The 20608-nt window shown below is 41.3% G+C and overlaps 3 protein-coding genes across 6 annotated transcripts in view; 1 reads left to right on the forward strand and 2 right to left on the reverse strand.

Moving 5' to 3' along the window:
• Window positions 1-3218, forward strand: part of LOC118423854 (probable ATP-dependent RNA helicase DDX17) — a 6545-nt gene extending 3327 nt beyond the window's left edge. For 3 of the 4 annotated variants that reach the window (XM_035832142.1, XM_035832144.1, XM_035832145.1), the window contains exons 6-12: window positions 34-175; window positions 515-675; window positions 1168-1340; window positions 1629-1739; window positions 2002-2063; window positions 2349-2408; window positions 2796-3218. In XM_035832142.1, the coding sequence (XP_035688035.1) occupies window positions 34-175; window positions 515-675; window positions 1168-1340; window positions 1629-1739; window positions 2002-2063; window positions 2349-2408; window positions 2796-2884 (798 nt within the window). In that variant the 3' untranslated portion in view covers window positions 2885-3218. Of the gene's footprint in view, window positions 1-33; window positions 176-514; window positions 676-1167; window positions 1341-1628; window positions 1740-2001; window positions 2064-2348; window positions 2409-2781 lie in introns of all 4 variants that reach the window. The other variant, XM_035832143.1, reaches the window with a different exon arrangement.
• Window positions 3219-4834: 1616 nt separating this feature from the next.
• Window positions 4835-13811, reverse strand: LOC118424706 (protein DVR-1 homolog). Its single transcript, XM_035833388.1, has 9 exons — window positions 13703-13811; window positions 10930-11025; window positions 9416-9573; window positions 8548-8731; window positions 8043-8178; window positions 7333-7506; window positions 6579-6743; window positions 6090-6221; window positions 4835-5430 (listed from the first exon to the last, which is right to left on the reverse strand). The coding sequence occupies exons 3-9, from the start codon at window positions 9528-9530 to the stop codon at window positions 5281-5283; spliced, it is 1056 nt and encodes a 351-aa protein (XP_035689281.1). The 5' UTR covers window positions 9531-9573; window positions 10930-11025; window positions 13703-13811; the 3' UTR covers window positions 4835-5280.
• Window positions 13812-15914: 2103 nt separating this feature from the next.
• Window positions 15915-18841, reverse strand: LOC118424162 (UPF0565 protein C2orf69 homolog). The gene is made up of 2 exons (XM_035832694.1): window positions 18409-18841; window positions 15915-17370 (listed from the first exon to the last, which is right to left on the reverse strand). Exons 1-2 carry the CDS (start codon window positions 18649-18651, stop codon window positions 16627-16629), a joined length of 987 nt encoding a protein of 328 aa, XP_035688587.1. The 5' UTR covers window positions 18652-18841; the 3' UTR covers window positions 15915-16626.
• Between the last annotated feature and the right edge of the window lie 1767 nt (window positions 18842-20608).

The raw sequence follows: 20608 nt of genomic DNA on the forward strand, positions 1-20608 counted from the left end.
GTTTGGGTTTTCTTTCCTATTTAATTCTTCCAGTGCTTGGTTCTAACGCCGACCCGGGAATTAGCGCAACAAGTTCAACAGGAGGCCTCTAAGTTTGGCAGAAGTTCCCGGATAAAAAACACTTGTGTGTTCGGTGGTTCTCCTAAAGGACCACAGATTCGAGATCTTGAGAGGGGTGAGTAGGATGCCGTTATAGTATTACCAGTCTTCCGTGGCACCCGGCTGTAACGCTGTCTGCAGATAACTGGATATACGTTTTAAGTTGTCGGTTAGTTAAGTAGCTGTAACTGCACATGTAAAATTACAGGAAATATTGCATTGTGTAAGCACGAAATTTAAAACGAAATTTTTTGCACAATTTGGCATTTTCCTTTCTTTCTCAAAAAAAATCATTGATTCATCCTTTTTTGACATTCTCTGAAAATGCTTAAGCGGGGGAGGATACTTGCCCAGAAAAGCAGAACAAATCTTAAAACCCTTCCCTGAAACCCTGTCTGGATTTTGTGTTCCTCAGGTGTAGAAGTCTGCATCGCAACTCCTGGCCGCCTGATCGACTTCTTGGAAGCGGGGAAGACGAACATGCGCCGCTGCACGTACCTGGTTCTGGACGAGGCTGACCGCATGCTGGACATGGGCTTCGAACCCCAGATCAGGAAGATCATCGAACAGATCAGGGTAAGGACTGGCAATGATCATCCAAACAATTTACACTGTAGTACTGTATCTTCATTTCTGCTATAATTTTTGCAGGCAAATAGATGTTTCTTAGATATTCTTAGAAATTCTAGTGTTGAATGTTCAGGGTTACCCATGTTTGAAGGCCCATTATGTAATATTAGGAACAGCACAGCTAAGTATGTTTTCCTACAATTTCTTTACATGATAAGTGGATAAACCCTTTAGAATTGCTTATCTTAGTCCACCCCAGCGTGCATTATTTTGTTAACAGCTGTCAGGTCTATTTTGAGATGGTTTCAGAAACTGAGCAAACCTTGTGTTGCTTGACTACGCACAATTCACAAACATCAGAAATGCAAAATAATGATGCCAATATGCTGATAAGTGGTTGTACATATCATTCACATGAAGGTTTGAGTGTTTTGTTCTCTGGAACATTTTCAATTTTGGGGTAGAAATCTTACATAACTTTGTTGATCCCTTCCACAGCCTGACCGTCAGACCCTGATGTACAGTGCCACCTGGCCTAAGGAGGTCCGACAGCTTGCCGAGGAGTTCCTGAAGGAATACACACAGATCAACATCGGCGCTCTCCAGCTCTCCGCCAACCACAACATCCTGCAGATCGTGGATGTTGTTCAGGAACACGAGAAGGATCACAAGTAAGTCAAGATTTAGATAAAATGAAAGTGTTCTAAAACCAGTTCAGCTCATTCTTACCGAAAAGCTTCTCTTCTACTGGTTGTGACGGGCGCTCTATTTACCCTCTAGTTGTACCATGGAAATTTTCATAACTCTTTTCAATGAGCATATTGAACAATGTACACCAGGTAAGGACTATAAGGACTTTCCAGTACAATGAATGTCTGGTAAGCGACAATAGAAAGCTGACTCTTTACTTATAAATTGAAGACATTTCTCCTTTAAGAAAGTTATGTCTGTTGTTTCAGGTTGAGTCGTCTGCTAGAGGAAATCATGGGTGAGAAAGAGAACAAGACCATCATCTTCGTAGAGACCAAACGCAGAGTGGACGACTTGACACGCCGCATGCGCAGAGATGGGTATGTATCTTAAGTCTTACAAGAAGGCAAATTTTGTGGGCAACATATTAAAAACCTAACATCTCAACTTGGTAGTATTTAGTTTAAGTTTATAAGTGTCACTTGAAAGATTGTTACCTTATAATTTGTTTGGTAATGTATTGTGATAAAACAACTAGATTTTAGACCTGAAAAGTTCATATGTTAACTTCTTACAAAGTCATTGGTGTATGTGCAAGTGGGACGGAAAATATTATACTAACTGAAATTTTTTCTTCTTCAGCTGGCCTGCAATGTGTATACACGGAGACAAGTCTCAGCCTGAGAGAGATTGGGTGCTGAACCGTAAGTATTAAATAAGCTTGCTTTGCAAACTTTTAATGAAAAATAATACAGAGTATAGCAAAGAAAAGATAACATTTTGGTCAGTTGCATTGAAGATTACATTACATACAACAAAGCGTATATATATCGACCAGAGAACTTTTTTTTTAATATATTACCAGAGAACTTTTTTTTATATGTTGGATATGATTAGTAATGAGTAAGTTTTTGGTCAATGAACACTGTAAAATCATAAGTTTAAGAGCATTTTTCTCTTAGGTGATCCCTTAACTCTCTTGTTCACAGAATTCCGGTCCGGAAAGGCCCCTATCCTTGTAGCCACCGACGTTGCTTCCCGTGGTCTAGGTCGGTAACACATTTCTTTTTCTTACCTCTCAAACGTCTTCTCTTGTCTTGTGTAATGTACTTGATTTAAAGTTTGTCTTGTGTTCTTTGTTTGTCTTGAGATGGGTCACTAATGATTTGGAAAGTCGTTAAAAATGTATAAATGTACCTATGTTGTAGTGCTAGTATCTTTCCAAATTTTTAAGTGGCCGTTTTTCCTCACGTTTTGAAAAAATTGTCGGCACTGGTCTGAACTTTCTTTGAGCATGCAAAGGGGCTGATTTTGAAATACGCCTACCTTAAGTTGACCTTCTACCCATCTAGAGAAGAACGTTTTGGGAACTTTTGAAGATTTTTCTGGAAGGATTTGACTCACATTTGGCTTTCTCTTGAGTTCCCTCTCTGTAGATGGCGGGAGGAATGACCGGCATGACTACATCTTGGTTACCGAGAGGAGGGGCGTGAGCCGTTTACGTGGACTCCAATGTGCAATGTAGGGAACGCTGCAGTCCTGCAACAAATGCTGCTACCTTAGCTTGTAGAAAAGGCAAGAGTCAGGTGCAATAATAAGGGGAAAGTTACTGAGCATTCCTGAATTTCCTGGCTTGTACATTGTGAGGATGTCAGTTTTGTATGGGAGGAGGGGTTATGGTAAAATTAGTTTGGGGCAAAATTGACACACTGATAACAGTCAATCAAATTTGAGGCCCTGATTTTGGACGTTTTGGCTGGAATAATCAGAAAAGAAATGCTTTGCGAAATAACAGTTTTCTACGCAAGATGTGCATTACTTAGACATTAAGAATAAGATAAATGAAGAGTGGATTTTTTTAGATTTGTTTATATGTAATTGTCATTTTTCTTGAATTAAGATGCAACCATTAAGGTTTTTTTTGTGGAAAATTTTTTAATGTTTTCGAGAAAAGTGGTTCAGTATCTGTAAATAGAATTGGGATGGGGAAAAGCTCTGAGTTTCTCCGCACAAGAGACTCAGCCGGGACTGCAGTGATCAGTTAGAGCTAGGCAGGTCACATTTGGAGCAAAAGCAGCAACTGTTCTCCCTCCCTCACCACTGCGATCTGGAGTCATGTCGGATCCTCCTGGCTAGAAGGGGACGTTCGGGAGCCCCCAAACGAAACGCGAAACGACGGCCAACTTGCCGTCCCGTCTCGGAGTGAAGGTGGCTCCTGGCACTGTGTACTTGACTCCTCGTGACTGTTGCGCCGGACGCTTGTTCTGAGTCAAGTGGTCCTGTTGCGACATGAAGGACGCAAAAGATGGTACCGCAAGACAAGGAGCCTACCTCCACGTTAGGCCGCGTTTTCATGTCTCAGACCAAAGTGCCTTCGCGAATCCCGCCACAGGAGCGTGGTGTTTGCTCTCCTGTCGATACCAACCTAGCACGTCCGGCTGGGAATTTCTCGTTTCAATCTAAAAGTTGTAAAGATGGCCAGGAAGTGGTTCAGCCTTACCCTGGGCCCTTCTTGTGGAAGCTGTGTTCGAACATGGAGAGTTCATCCACCTAGTTCTGTTGGCTGTGGCTAACCTACCCGTCTTTTCAGCTACGCTTGTGGGCAAAGCAAAATAGATTTTCACAACATTCCGGTTTTTCGATGTGTTTGAAACGACGTTTTAAGGCAAGCTCAAGGTTTCTACATACCGAGTATCAACTAACTGAACTAGACATTTCTAGCACACGGTTGCCAGGCAAAGCGATAAATTCCACCATCAGAACTGAGCAAGGTATACATTTCAGATCAAGCACATTGCAGAGTATATTGAACACTGTTCAGACCAAATTTTGTGGCCAGTCGTCAAATTATTGATCTGTCTACATGTCCCTTTCTGCCTGCCGTAGGAATATTTCTATTCTGCATGTATTACATTCTCTTACATAGTCGATTTTCTGCGGTGCATGAATACAGGTTTTGGAAAAGATTCACATGTTTTTCTTAACATTTTCTCTGTGCTGTTGACTTAAAGATATGAATGGCCTAATAATTTGCTAAATTTATATAATATGAATATATATGAGGACCGAATTTTCTTATTGAAAATTTGGTGTGGCATACATGGAACCTTCATTAGAATTTCAGGTTGACAGTGGTACTTTGATCCATTGAAGGTCTGTCATGGGGCAGATGGTCGCTTATCCCAGCATGCCGTTCGGTTGTCAAAGATATTCCGGCGTGCTGTTCGGTTGTTCCCATGGCAGCCTGGGATGTGCCCCGCCCTGGGATGTTGTATCACATGACTAAACAACATCAGAAGGTGGGAACACACCCCAGTGCCGAGCATTCCTGTCATCACTGGTTCATATGATGTCATATCCATCTTCTACTCAAAACACATTGGAAATTGAAAACTAGATTGTAAATGATCTCACATATCCTATATAGCTAAATATTTGTTAATATTCTGTTAGCTGTGATCATTTCCTAATCTTGTTTGTTTTAACCTTTGTTTATTCATGAAAGCTCAAATCGGCCTGCAAGCTGCTTTTCATTGAGGGAAGAGGCAAGGGTCAGACGAAGTACTAGTATATGACAGATGCAGTTAACATCGTTTGCATCTCCAAGTAGATGTTGGGATTTACAGTTGCAAAGGTGCGCCATCTAGAGGGAAAATTGCAAGAACATGCAAAAACTGATTCCTACTTCTGCTTGGATATTTGTTGTTTGCATACATTCTGCCAAACAAATGTTGCTATAATTTTGTTGCAATTAAGTTGTGCAATTGCCATCTATAATTTTTTCTTGCATAAAGCCACTTTGCTTGACCATTTCCAATAAATTATATCTCTGTTCAAAGATGCTAGTCCCGATATTGCCCAACGTTGTAGGCTTGGTTTCTTCGGTACTGTAAGGTTCAGTCTCCGTAGAGCTAACTCCATCTACAAGCAGCCACAGGTGTTGACGATGATGTTTGGTATGTGCTGTGTGGAAATCGTTTTCCCGCCATCAAAGCTGTATCGTATGAGTAGGTCCCGCATCTGTCCCGGGACTGGCACACAGCATGGCTTCATCTCGTACACAGGAGACACCTGCAACAACATAACACAAACGACATGACGTCATAGCACGGGAAGCTTTCTGATTGGTCAGGACTGCAAACAACACGTACGAAATGACGTCATAGCATTGATCATTGTAGGATGCTAACATTTCACAAGTACAATGACACATCTCCATATCTATTTTCGTCACAGAAATCTCAGAAATTCAATTTTTCTGCTGCAAGGATTGAGTGAGGCACGTTTAAGTAGAAACAGTTGAATTCGTCAGGGTCCAAGTTACTTGTGTTCATTAATGGTTTTCGTAGGTCAAATTTCCATAGTCGAAAATAAACGATACTAGGCACACTTATTACGTGTTACAAGGAACAAGGGTACCAAGTTTCGCTCCTCTTATTGAAAAACTAGTCTATGAAAAACTTTGATAAAGAACACACCGCTTATTTACACAAAACTGATGAGCGCTCTCGGTTCTATCACACACACACATCCATCCACTCTACCAACTGTAAAGGAAAACTGTATTTCAGAACTGAACCGGAATGGGCCAGCTGCTTGTTCTGACTTGGCACACCAATGATGTCACAAATCAAAATGGCGGCGCCCATGACCCTAGTGTAAAACAGGACAGGTTTTCTCTATGCAAAACAGCACAGAGCACAACGCCTAGGTAAGTGAGTGGGACTAACCACCTGGTCCATGATCGCGGCGTGGGGGGAGGGCAGGTTGTAGCTCGCACACTGGCCCAGACAGTAGTGGGCATCAAACTCCGCCGGTTCCATCACCCATCCATCCCAACCAATATCCTTGAACGATACAACCTGAAAACAACGGGGCAGTATAAACAAAATTGCAGTAATATGTCAAAAGGTGAAGAAATAAGTTCTTGACCATTCCCTTTGAATAGAGTAATCCAAAAAAAGTTAGGATCTGTCTACGATGATATTTTCAATGCTCTAGCATTCGCTTTGCTCACTCGGTGGTTTATTTGGTGGTTTATGGTTACTGGCTAACACATATGGACGAGTCCTGAAGTAATGTACTGGTACAGTTACTGCACTTCGTATACAGATGCAGATAGATGAGCCATCTAGCGCTAGCTAAACGATCGGTTGACTTTCTCTCTACTTGATTTCTCTCTACTTGATTTCTCTCTACTTGATAAGTTAGCGCCTCACCAGAGATCTTCGACAGCAACTCCGTGGCGATGGCGATGTTTCATTCCGTGACGATATGAAGTCTTTTTCGTCGTCTTCATCGTCGTTACAATCGTTCGACACGTCACGTTTGTGACGCCGTGGCTCCCGCTGATGCAAGAAACCACTGCCTTCATCTTCGTCCAACTGAAACAAGTCAAAAATGGAAGAAAAATCGTTTGATTATGACGTCATTTTCTCGACAGTTTCTCCGTGTTGGCATCTTCAGATTATGATGTCATTCTCTGGACGGGCAGGCACTTTGTTGGTGTCGTCTGATTATGACGTGGTTCTCTGGATGGATGGAGACGTTTTACTGTTTGGACTCGTCTTACTATGACGTCATACTCCCAACAGTTGAAAACTTTTTTTTTAGTTCTGTCGTTTGCTTATGACGTCGATTTCTAGAAGAATGTCTGAATGGAGACTTTTTTCTTGGTGGCGTCGTCTGATAGTGACGCCTTTATTTGGACGGAGACGTTTTACCCTTTTGTGTCGTTTGACTATGACGTCATTTTTTCGACGGATGGTGACTATTCACTGTATACATGTACTGGAGCAAGGAGGTTGTAGTTGGAGTCGTCCGATTATAATGTCATTCTACCGACGGACGCAGATGTTTAACTCTTTTGTGTCGATTGTTTATGACGTCATTTTCTTGACGACGAAAACATTTCACTGTGTTGGCGGCGTTTGATTATGACTGTAATTATGTTATCTGATTATGATGTCATACCTGTTCTCTTACCTCCTGTATCGTCAGAACCATGAAGGGCCTGTTTCCCGCTGTCTCAGAAGTGTCGTCTGGGTCTGTGTAGAAAGGAGCGTTTCTCATGTGTCTCTTACAGCTGAGGCATCGGATATCGAACCCGCCGTTTCTCTCCGGGCTGCCCAGCCAGAAGTTCGTCAGCTGAAATGGTTCATGAATGAGAGCTATTTAAAGTTTAAACATCTTGGCTCCTACATTGCAGACAGTATGCAGCACGGTCAAAATAATGAATTATTATCATCACCGTTGACCGTGGCTGTACTACTCGAAAGATACTACAGTCTTCAGTTCAATCTGACGTCACTTGAAGTCATAGACACCTCAACAGTGCCTTGAGTTCCAAAGTATCTGTTGTTTGGCTTCTGTGATACTGAAGGTTCATGCCCAAATGGTTTATCATACACGCATATATGAATTCAAATACTGTAGTAGCTACGAATACAAATCAAATAAGATTTTGTCAAATCGCCCTGAAGTTCCGGAGCAAGCTGCTAGGGGACCCATGATAAAAGCTGCTTGGTCGGGCCCCGGTTAGGAAATGGGTCCAAAGCATAAGCTTTGTGGACCCTAATCATCATCAGTACCCATCGCGTATACTGGATGTGGCCATCGGAGCAGTTAAAAAGCTAGGGCGTTAAAACCCTGTGATGGGACATAGTCAGAACGTCTAGGCATACCTCTGTGACGTCAAACTCCGCCCAGCCCGGCAACCGGAAGTCGACCCACTTGGACCCGACCCGGATGACTTTCTCCTCCCCAGCATTGCCAAATATGGCTCTCTGCTCCAGGTGTACTAACATGGAGGAGGGCACCCTAACGGACACCAGGGAAAGACAAGAACTCGTGATCTCTTTGTTTTCTGTTGAAAGTTTCGATCCAATCTCAAGAAACATTGGGCCTACCGAATATTTGGTATTCCTTAGGACGAATGACCCACTACGTTAGACACATGATTTCACAGACACCGCCAGTGACACTCGTGATCTCTTTGTTTTCAGTTCAAACTTTCGATCCAATCACAAGAAACATGGGGCTTACGAACGTTTGGCCTTCTACAGGAGGAATGACCAACTACGCTAGACACTAACTTGAGACACGTGACACTTGTGATCTCTTTGTTTAAAAAAAAACGATTAAAAACGATTCGATAGTGAGGCGGTCTCTGAAGTGTGTAAATCTTACTTTGAATAATCCTTGAGGCTTTCGATGATTGGCGAGTGCCTCCGAACCTTGTCTTCATTTTTCCTCGGCAGCTCTCGCCACTTCGGCTGGCCGTGATAAGCAGAAAGACTGGCAGATATAACACGATTCCCAGCAGTCGAGGGGAGCTTGAACTGAAGATGGTCTGTGCTGTTTGATATCTGGTCTGTACAAATAGATGACATTTACAAATATTATGCATCAGTGGGCTAGCAATGTAGCAACTATGTTCGTAACTGTCTCCTTATTTGAATTTCTAAATTCTGTAGCTGTTGTTTCTGGTTAGGTATCATTGTCTGCTAGTGTCAAATACAACACACGTAAGCTAACAGGGCACGCCGATAGTACAAAAAAACTATGGGCCCGACCTGAGGCGTCGCCAATAAACAGTTCGAAATCCTAGCAGACAAAACGAGTGTAAGCCGCAAAGACACCAAAACCATTCATCTGCTCAAAGATTGATTGTATACTTGCAAAGAGGACGAATGAGACTCGGCAGCTATAAATATAGGTTTGGATGCCAGGCTTAAGATATTAACTTTGCTACGGCCACCAAACTACATACAATTGTGGTAAGTTTGAAATCCTAGGTCTTCTAGGTCACTATTTTACACGGCGATTAATTGAATATTGTTGCGCGTACGGAAAGCACAGCTGTGCACACGTTGTAAAGGTATGTGCCCTGCGACTGGATATATTACCCATGGGAATGGTTCAGCCCGGCATGTTGCAACTACGCAAGCGTGGAAAAATTCCAGAAGTTCCTGCAGAATTCTGGGAATTTTTGCCAATCTTACGCATACTATACTCTAAGGCTAGCCCCTGAGGCGTCGCCAAAAATGTAGTTTACCTGTGGAAGGAAAGACGATAATCTTGTACATGGTTGCCTGTGTAAAGAGTCCAGGCCGCACGGGTGGCGCTCGTCGGTCGTTCCCCGGGCGCAGGCGTCTCAGCGGCGGCGGCATGCTGCGCGCCACCAGGGGCCGACTGTGTAGCAGGTCCGGTTCCCTGGACAAAATAAAGGAACCGGGACGAGAGGGGACACAAACTTAGCCACGTTTGAGATTATGTTCTCGCCTCAAAAGCGCCACCTACATATAGCAGCGAGAAGCCGAACTCCAATCAGAAGATCTGAGGAAGATATCTGATAGACATTGAAACGTAAGAAGGTTCTGGTTGTGCGAAAGAAAACTGTAATAACATGTGTAGTTTAAGTTCCCTCGGTATGTATACATAGTAAAATGTTTCGTCTGTCTCAAGTTCAACAAAATAGTCAATGCGCACTTTTTTCTTTCAAATTTTTGCTGGCACTTTGGACTTCGTCAGGTTATCTTACCCACTCACTTCTGTCACGTGACTTGAATTTAGCGGAATTGAATTCGAACATACTAGGACCGTTCTTTTTTTTAAATTTTAGTAAAGAAGAGGGGGAAATCTGTAAAGGAGTTAGGAGGTTTCGAAAACGTCAACAGTGTCAAGGTGGTTGTAATTGAATATTGGATTCGATTGTGCATGTATAGAGTACAGATAAGACATGTATTGTGTTACACAATACATGTCTTATCTGTACCGCATACCACAACATGCCGGAATCTACGCGGGGAAGGCGAAACCAATGTGATAACAACCGCACTAACGTAGCATGGGGCGTCTTCTGTCAAGGGACGCACTATCAATCAACTACTGTCAATCAACTATTAACGTTATCATGAAGTGTCAGTAAGATGATATTATAAGAAAGCTATGTTACAATGCATATGTAAGTATAATGCCATTGTGCTTTCCAGTATATTGACACTACACGAAATGCAACCTTTACGCATGCCTTACCACATGCGTAAAGGTTGCAGGAGTTTCATAAAAGCCTGCTTTACGCACGTTTTGCGAATGCTTTACGTGCGCGTTAAGATCAGATTTCGTGTAGTGCGAGGCACTTGCAATGGAATTTAGAGAACGACTGAGAAAAAATGAATTTATTGTTTGAAAGTTGTAAGCTTAAGCGAAATCGATAAGATAATCATCACGTGCTAGAGTTCAGCTTTTCGGCTTTGTTGTTCTTAAACACAATTAAACAACGTTTGCAAACTCTAGGTCTAAAATATGCTATTTCGTTGTTTCACACTTCAATAGAAAGACGACAATGCATATTCATGCCACATTTGGGCTGAATGCGGCAAGTTAGACACAAAGAAAAAACAGGAAAGTTATGATTTACTTATAAATATATGCTTCTCATGTACAGACGAACATACAGAATTTTGTCACTACTTCGTAGTTAGCTGATGACATAAGATATACGACACACTTGCCGGCAATATAAGATCATTAAATGTTTGTGTGTATGTAAAGAATATAAGGCTTTACCTGCTGAGCCCCAACTTATCCAAGATGGTAGCTTTGATAACCTCCTTTCGGTAGATCTCCGATATTCTCCGTTTCTCACTCCTGGGGATGGCTTGGCTGTGAAAGTTCGGCACCAGGAATAGCAGGCTCAAAAGGAGCAACAAAAATGCCGACACCATCTTCTCAATGGCCAGAGTTAAGCACAACAACGCTTTGGTCTTTCTTAAGATAACGTCTTCCAAGACTGGTTGGCTCAAACTAAGATACCGTCTTTTTATACGTATCCTTGTAATCAAGACTGGATGAATGCCACAAGCACGAGTTTGCCTTGCCCTTGCTCCATGTCTTGTTTCACAATACTCATGTTGTATCGTCTCTCTTTGCACGCTATTACAACTTCAGGGTCCTCTTCAATGCCAAATGGTGTACATATCCACACCTTCGCCATGTGTGCCTTCGATGCAGCGTGCCCTGTCCTCACGTTGAACTTCAACATTGGAATGCTCGAAAAACTACACTGTTGGTGAACTTGCTAAAACGGCGCCTTTACCACCAACGTTTTTCTAGCGATTTCTATTTTTATGTCCCGTTCCTGAAGCTAACGTAGCTACACTTTTCGAAATTTCATAATTGTCAGAACTCTCATCTTCTTCAATAGGTACTACCGTTATTTTTCTTTTCTTTTTTAAAGAAAATGTAATAGCTCTCTATCGCAGTGTAGGACGGAGCGTGTTGTTATATATAATGTTCTGATTGGTCTAATATAGGTGTGGGTGTACCTCAAGGATCCATTTTACGGCCCATGCTATTATATATCATTTCCCTTTGTGACTACAGTTTTGATTTGGTTGAATCCCAATGCAAAATATGATTTAATCATGACCTACGTACGCCTTAACACAGTGTACTTTTATTTGAATGTATATCTTAAATTTGAAAAAAAATATGCTGCTTGCATGGTTACATTTCGGACGGCCCATCACTGACTTATTCTATACTAATGAACATCCTGCGACCTTATTTTACCTCGACAATTCTATCAAAGGCACGTCCTTCCCATTTTCCACTTTTCAGACGTAACAGATGATTACACTCGTGAACAAGGACAAGAACTGTCATGTTAGTTAGTGTAAAAATATGTTGCTTCATAAAAGGTAAGGCATGAATGCCTTTCTTCTTTATCACTTTTACATTCACAGAGACACATTTGAATGTGTTGGAGAAATGTGATATTCATTTATTCATCATTTGTTTCACGGTCGACGATCCATATTTGCACACCACATACATACATCTAAAAAAAAAAGAAATAAAATGTCTACAGAAACTACATAACAGAACCATCACTGCCCTGTCAGACTTTGCTTCATGGCGTCAAAGGTGTCGACACTCAATAGTACAAAAAAATGCTAGTATAGATCTGTGTAGACACATCATGATTTTAAGGTGTTGTGCATTTTTTGCCCACCTGAGCCCGAGTACAAGTCACAAGAAAGTCAAAATATACATGCAAAATGACCATAGAAGTTTGTCTTCTTCTCGCTTCGTGGTAATTTACTGATAATGAAAATGTAGGATTGTATTGGTTTAGCAATAGTCTACTCCCTAAGCAGAGGTTGGGTCGCGGAGATATAGTAGTAGTCGGCCAGTGTAATTTTTCCGACTACTACTATATCTCCGCGACGCAACGTCTGCTTGGAGAGTAGCAACAGTCGGTTTGTCAAACTGGAAGAGGAATATGGATTTTTCAGTGCTATTTATATGTCTAAAGTGAGAGGATCTTTACTTTCTACAACTTAATATGATATATCAACAATTAACATACATACATATAGTAAGATATACGACGAAGTGCACTTAACTTCATCTTCTACTGTGTTTGTACAAAATTGACAGATTCTTTGTTCTAAAGGAGTGCGGTTATGGTTTGTGGCAACTGTGTTAGCTCTGTGTCTTATAATTATATTTGTGAATTATATTAATTCCATCGCCTTTGCCATACAACTGACGAGTTACAAAGAAGGAATACAAAAACAGCTAAGAAGGAATATCAAAGAAGTAAGAAGAAGACGAGGAAAATCAAACAGAATAAAGATATTTACCCAAGTCTAGAAGTACAGGTGTCAGGTGCTACAATCTTAAGCAGACAGTATGCACCTGTACATTCCTATCAATGGAAAGTGATGATGGACATCTTACAGAAAAAAAATCACTGTTCTCCATTTCGTACCATTTTGATGGCTATGTTTGCACACACTTGATGTGTATTCATGGTGTGACAGATAGTTCATGTGTATCTAGTTATCATATTACCTCAATTGTCCTTTCCAGCTCTTTAACACCTATCAACCTTGCTGCAGATAACAGAAACATGTTAGCAATGTTTAAAGACTCGCCAGTTTGATAAGTGTTATGTTACCTTCTATTTGCCAGATAAAGTCCTAACATTATTGTATCAATAGCTAGAGGAGGGGAAAATAAATGGGTGGGTTGCCATAGCAGCCCAATTTCTGTGGACCAATTCCAGGAGTTTCCTCTCCTGCAAAGCTCAGAAATAATTTTTGACGCATTTCTACTCTAAAATCTGGGTTCTGCTAATAGATCTTCTAGCAACCAACTTGATTACTGTGTATCCTTCGTGGAGATAGTCAAATATCACTGATGTTGCGTTTCTCTTATCTTTTAATACTTGTGCAGGGTATCTCCTAGACGTTATGGCAAACTCTACCTAATCTTTATCAATAAGCTTAGTCTCAAGTACGGCAAAGGCCAGAAGAAACTAGCGAAAACATACCGTCTTTTAAGGAAGACATCCCCTTTATAGGCGATGGTAGACTGATTTTCCTGGATGAAGTCGATCGAAGCACTTGTTGTTGGACATAGTTGGGCACCTTGCCACGTCGTTCCCTTGTCAGGAACTCTCTAGAAAATGTCGCGAAGGAACTAACCAAACCGTTGGGGACGGATTCCTGCATGTTTTGCGGTGATAAGACCGTACCTCCCGGTCGCGCGTTCTGTACCCCACTTGGAGCGGCCTTGTCAGGCGGAAGGGACGCATTCTTTGCCGCCGCGGCGTTTTTCCTGGCACCTGTATTAGTAGTAGTAGTTTAACCACGCGTGTGGCAATGTAAACCCGTGAGGACATCGCCCTTTTGATGGAACCTTTGACTGTATAGCCCCTCCATTTCATTTGATATCTAGAAAATAGCTCAGCGGGCTCCCCTTGTACCTTCTGAGGCGTCCTTATCTACGCAGTCGGAGGAACAAATAGAAAGTTTAAGAAACAATTTGCTGGCACTTGCCACGAGCTTATCATTTTGTATGGGTGTGTGATGTTCTGGAGGATACTTAAGTTGTTCAAGACATGAAAAGCTCTTTCTGAGAGTGAGAGCTGTAAAGAAAGTGTCTTGTTTGGAAATTAGGCCACAGCAAGTAAATTTTATGTGTGATATTATTTGCGGACTACGAAAATAATAAGATAGGGCGAAAAAACAAGATGGCTACATTTTCAAATTTAAAACAATAAGCGTTTTAACAAGAATTGAAGTGACAAAATATGACATCACACCCAACAATGCATTCATTCCTGTATTCAAGAGGTTTCACTTCTACAACTGCAGTTCTAGCTGCCTCGCTAGTGTCACTTCTACAAGTACAATTATCAAGCTACCTATTCGTCCATTTTGGTATTTTTTTTGGTCATGTTGACGGTTGACCATTCCCGAAGAAGACAACATCTTTTTTCCCCTGAAGTCAGACGAAAATCAAAGAGCGCGCTGATGTCAGCCATGAAATTTACTAACTGTGTCCTTATGTGTCAAAACTTGTTTCCAAGCGTCACCAGTGGATTCCGTTGGTCTTTGCGTGTCCTGAGGCCCTCCGGAGGGGTTATGCGACCTTGATATTTAAGACCCGGTGGAAGGAAGCCAGCCTCTTACTTGAAGATGTCCGGGAGACGTTGACGTGCAGGTGCTCCTTGCGTGCAACTCTGGGAGGGCATTTCTTGGCAAGACGGAAGAAAACAAGAAAACAAGGCGGTGGCTCGTCCTTACATGTCAACACTGAAACTTTGATATCTTGTTGGTAAAGAAGTTAACAAGTTCACATTGTCCGAAGTTGCCAAGTCCGTACGCAACAACTGTCAATATTTCGTGGGCATATTCTAATACATAGGAAGATTAGTTTATGTTTCACAAACCCGACGTAAAATCTGAATGGCGTTGATTGATAAGCCGATAGATCGATACTTGTTCAGCGATATGTTGCCATGGTTATAGGTCGTTTCGCTACATTGTCAGTTCGCTACAGTGCGTTTCGCCACATGGTACGTCGTTTCGCCACTAATAATCTAGCGAAACGACTGGTTATCATCTAATGTGACATTTGTCATAGGCCGTCGTTATGATTTTTATGTTGTAGACGCTATCACAGAACCGACAAGCCTTTTCTGTAAAATGATTTTTTTACGTGTGCACGACATGTGCACGTGCACGACATGTGCACGAGTGGTCCAAGGCTGAGTGTCCTCAGTTCGAGATCGTACGGTGATCGTGCGACGATTGTAACCGGGAAAACTTGTGAGTGTACTTACCATGAATGAAACACGTGCAATATTAAACGTAAACAGAAAACGTACTGGCTTTACATGGTGCAGAGTGATGTGTCATGGACAGTCGTCCTTCCGCTCCGAGGGTCTCAAGACTTGTCAAGAAAAGTGATAACCTCGGCACCTGGGCTGGTGGCGTGCGGATGGCAGGAAGTGCCAGGTTAACAGCTTGAAACATTGTAGTTTTCCTTGGTACAGAACTAAGATGTTGCTCCAAAACATACTTGAATGCTTTGTTTGAACTTTGAAGTGCATAACAGGTAGTGCGCCTTATTATGACAGAGTGTAACTGTTGCTAAACATAGGATAAAAACCCTGTTCCAAAGTTGCCATCGTATTTATCCTTGCCACTACACTTACGACTATTATAGCATTTGACCAATTCTCTATGTATTTATACTTTTGCCTTTAATCGCTGTTTGACAAAAAAGGACACTCGTTTTTCAACACAGCCATGACTTAATTCCCACAGCATTAACAGGAATAAAATGTTTTTGAACAACAGGGTATCCAGGATAAAATCTACTTGTGTAGTCACATGAATGATAAAAGATGCTAGATCTGTTGAAATACATGTATAAGGTCTACTGCATATGTCAACGTATGCATAACAGAATCATTGATAATACATGTACTTAGATTACAAAGTTTTGAACCAATGGGTAAGTATGGTAGCCTAACAGTCTTAAGCCAGATGATAGTATTAATTCATGGGGAAGAGCCATTGACAATGCAATTCTTACAACCATTCTTTAGGTTAACTATACAGTTTGATTATTCTTTTTACATCTCTGTCCGATTTTTCCGGGCTTGCCATTTTCCCTCACCCCTATATTGCATAATGGAAGAATCTTGATAAAGGATACATTGAGGATGTATTTAAAATTCACCATTTTAAAACTCACCATACGCATATAATATGCATTCTGTTTACCATATGGCAATACCTATTCACATGATACTAGCATTCATATTGGGAATCACATTCAGCATGTTACTGTTTTGCTTGTTTTGCATAGATCTTTCACAAATAATGAAGGTAATACATTTACTTTCTGTAGTTGTGTCAATTTAGCAAATCTTAGCTACAAGTCTTAAAGAGAAATCATTCATTAGAATGCTGTCAAGACTTTGAAATGGTTTTCTAAGGACCTTGGCTCATTCTCGAAGTGACGAGTTTCTGTGACGTTCACGCCGACTTTCTTCAACCTTTTCACAAACAGTCTCTCCTCTTTTCCGATCCACGCCCGCATAGCGTCATTCACCTGGTAGGGGGTAACATGCACATGTACATCCACCTGCAGTTCTGCAAAATTCCTCAAGGTGGCCTCATTGGTCACCCAGGTGTTAGAACCACCCTGGTGTCCGCCATCAAGCCAGTACATCGTCTTAACCCTCGCCAAAAACTCCTGTAGCTCCGGTATTGGCTTCGCTTCTTGCAACTCGAAGAGTATCTCGTTCAGAACAATGCAGCCTTTGCTAAAGCCAACAAATGTGATTGGAAGGCTTAGCAATCTTTCATCTTGGCAGCTATTTTGATCAGCAGGACAGGAGTCCTGACCTTCAACTTGCTGCTGCAGTTCACTTGAAACCTGCCGTGCGGCGTTGTTGAGCAGGAGTCTCAGGTAAAGCAAGGCATTGGGATATCTGGGTTCATCGCCATATTCGGGAGTGCCCATTGTGTTGCAGACCAGGAAGTTGTAGCAGCTGAATGTCTTGAGGTGCATGTGGGAAGGCTTGATGACCCAAATGAAGGAACGAGGGAAGCGGCGAGAGAGGAGTTCAGCCACGGCTTCCAGGTTCCACTGTTTCCAGTTCTTGTTGTCGCGGTGTGCCTCCATATTTTCAATATAGTCCTAAGAGTGTCAAAATAAAAGAATATGAAGTTTGAAAACATACAGATGCGATAGGTAATGACCATAGGCTGCAAAGTGGTAAAAATTCTCACAAGTTAAGTTCCCAAATCTTATCTAAATATGCCTGAATAACAAGATTTAATCAGGAGCTTTGAGCAAATAAATTCTTAGACTGGGTCACATTTCAATATGAAAATGTAGAAATTTTTCCTGCTGTTGTTCTGTCTTTGTGAACATTCTTTTAAGTTTTAGAAATGACTTTTCTCTTCCTAGGATTCAATGAGCATGTTCAATGTTCAACGCAAGAACAGTAACAGAAAATGTGGGTAATATATCAAAGATGAAAGCCCCCTGAGATATACTGTCCAACATACAATGAAGAAAGACAAAAGTTAATGAAATCAATCACATGTAAGTTAAATGTATCTCTACCACACACAAGTGATGACACCTTCAATGTACTCTTATCATGTCATGACTCTATATCTATGTACATAGGTCAATACATTTATCACGCCATGCAAAAAAGAAACTGTACCATTCCCAAATAACTTTTGACAAATATTATGTCGCTAACAGTAGTATAGAAACACCCAACCTGATGTATGCTATAGTTCCCTTTAATACCCACCGTAGATTCCACTAGTACTGTATTAGCCGAAATTGTTGCAATATACCATATATGTGTAGTATTAGACCATACCTTTTGTTGTATATACATTGCCATACATTGTTACTGATGCAATTGTTGCGCAATAAACCATCGTATCGTATCGTATAAACAAAACACGTCTGGACATTCTTATGCAAATCGAGACAATGGTCCAGACAAGGACTGTTTACAAGTTAGGGGCCTTCACCTTTGACATCTTACCCACAATTCCTGTCGCTGCACATGCGTACTTGGAACCGCAAACGTGCATATACTACAAGGTAGACCTTGAACCCAACACTACCATAAGATTGTGTAGTTAGCTACCAAGCCCCCCTCCCCCATGCCATAGCGACCGTGTTGACAACCTCATAACGTTACCTTACCTGTACATCTCCTGGGAAGAAGACAACATGGTCCTGTGCCTCTCTGTTCCCACAGAAGATCACTTCGTTCTGCCAGGCAGGAAAGCCTTGGACTACCCCCAGTCTACGGCAAGGTAGCGAGGCCGTGGTGGGGGGCTGGGCGGAGGACATCGCCCGCTCGGCCGCCATGGTCCCTCCCCACCGCCGTGGAACAGTCAGAGTTCTCAGCGCTACGAGAACGGTAACGGCCCAACGGGGAAACATACAGCATCCAGAGGTTATATAGAACGTTATGTTCAACTAGAAATCGTAAAATACCTAACTACCAAGCCAAAGTGTCCAAATCAAAAGATTTTCAAACGGATTCACGAACTTTGGACTTGTAAGCTTATTTATGGGTCAAAGTTCAGTGGAATATTCCATTCTTACATGGTAGGGATGATGGCTGTATAATTTGTGTGGCAGGTGTTTTAAAACTTCTTCCCTTTTCAAATGCGTGTACTTTAAACGGATTCTCTTTCGAAGCTATTCATTTAACGATACATGATTATATGATCGAATGTTGGATGCACCTATTTTACAATTCAGTTAAAATCGAACCTTCCACCTATTGAGTATGGACAATGTAACGTTAAACGTCTGATAAATTTATCATTAGACTTGATTAGTGCCGCGTGCTTTAGTGACTGTTCTGTCCTTTTTTAGGATAAACGTGAACATTATATGACCTATCCAGCCCAGTTATTTAGTGATTCACAAGAACGATAGCCTCGCATAGCCAAGAGATCAGTACACAAAACGACGTCAGTGAATAGGTCCCACAGGATGTCACGACTTTCCATAATGATTGTACTCTACTCAGGAATTTATGAATCACACGTTGTATTGTCATTGTTCTATATATCATCTATTGTATCACCCCTTTCCTGCTATTTTCTGCTTCGACCAGAACAAATTTCATGAATACAGAACTATTTTTATTTCGTGTGTGTGTGTGTGTGTGTGTGTTTTGCTGTCTTTTAAATGAAATTAATATGTCAGTTAAATCAATTATCAAACAAACAGACATGTATCCTAATACCTGCTTTGAGATTACCCTTGCACCCTTTTTCCAATACATGTCTCAGAAAACCTAACTGTGGTGAATTAATTATACTATAGCTTCCATTGAGGCAGCAAAAAAGATACGTACGTTTAACACTGCAAACTGTTACCAACACTAAATGATATAAGCAACATGGAACTTTGGAATCAACAAATCCGAATTTGTCCACTCCCAACATCTGCTTGGTGACCTATAAATTTGCAAGTCACTGCTGACAAACAGATGATGTAATTCTTTTGTGTCTTTCCTTTTGTCTGTTAAACTTGTTGGGATCCACGCCATTCAAGATCACATCCGCTAAAAAAGGCGTGTCCAATCACAACATAAGAAGGCATGCATTTACTAGGGCGCATTACTAGGAGTCCATTTCCATCTGTCACAATCTTCGATAACAAGCGTAGTGGGTTCTTTACTGTGCTAAATGTGGTTATACAGTATTATCATATAGCCAGATGGAGTTGGCCAATCAGAGGCCCCCATTTCCCATGGGTTATCAGGCAGTAACCTCAAAAGTGGTCGGTTATTCTAATAACCGACCACTTTTTGGACCGCACCATTATACAGGGGACAGTCATGAATTTTTTTGTACTGTTGTTTGTGTGTAATCCATGCATAATTGTCAAAAATATTATGATTGATTGGTTATGTTAATTAGGGCTCCACATGGGGAATATAGGGATACTTGAAAAGGAATTATGCTGATTTTACACATTTTCATTATGGCTTTCTAACGTGATTAAGCCGGTACCTTCCTAAATCACTTCATATATACGTACTTTGTCGTGCCCAAGTGAAAAGGCTCTGCATGGGGGGTACCAGGACTCCACTTAATACATGTAGTTTGTATTGCAAATAAGCCACATGTTGATGCTGATATGCTATCTCACAAACAGATGATTAGTTAAAATTATTACTTAAATGATGATGATGAAATAGTTTAATGTTTGTATTATATATAGACACTATTGTACAATATATATATTGCAAATGTATTTTTATGTAATGTATTAAAGTGTTTATTTGTTATAAATGAATTTGTGTGAAATAACTGTCAGTTGGATAGGCTATTTAATGCCCCGCCTTATCCTCGGTGTATATGGTGAGATAATCCCTGGT

Source organism: Branchiostoma floridae, chromosome 10 (assembly GCF_000003815.2).
Source record: "Branchiostoma floridae strain S238N-H82 chromosome 10, Bfl_VNyyK, whole genome shotgun sequence".
NCBI lineage: Eukaryota > Metazoa > Chordata > Leptocardii > Amphioxiformes > Branchiostomatidae > Branchiostoma > Branchiostoma floridae.

Coding starts and splice junctions, on each gene's coding strand:
- LOC118424706 (XM_035833388.1), bottom strand. CDS start 9,530: ATGCCGCCGCCGCTGAGACGCCTGCGCCCGGGGAACGACCGACGAGCG. Junction 8,732..9,415: donor TATCGTCTTTCCTTCCACAG/GTAAACTACATT, acceptor CTATTTGTACAG/ACCAGATATCAAACAGCACA. Junction 6,744..7,332: donor TACAGGAGGTAAGAGAACAG/GTATGACATCAT, acceptor GACTTGTTTCAG/TTGGACGAAGATGAAGGCAG.
- LOC118424162 (XM_035832694.1), bottom strand. CDS start 18,651: ATGTTTCCCCGTTGGGCCGTTACCGTTCTCGTAGCGCTGAGAACTCTG. Junction 17,371..18,408: donor TCTTCCCAGGAGATGTACAG/GTAAGGTAACGT, acceptor TGACACTCTTAG/GACTATATTGAAAATATGGA.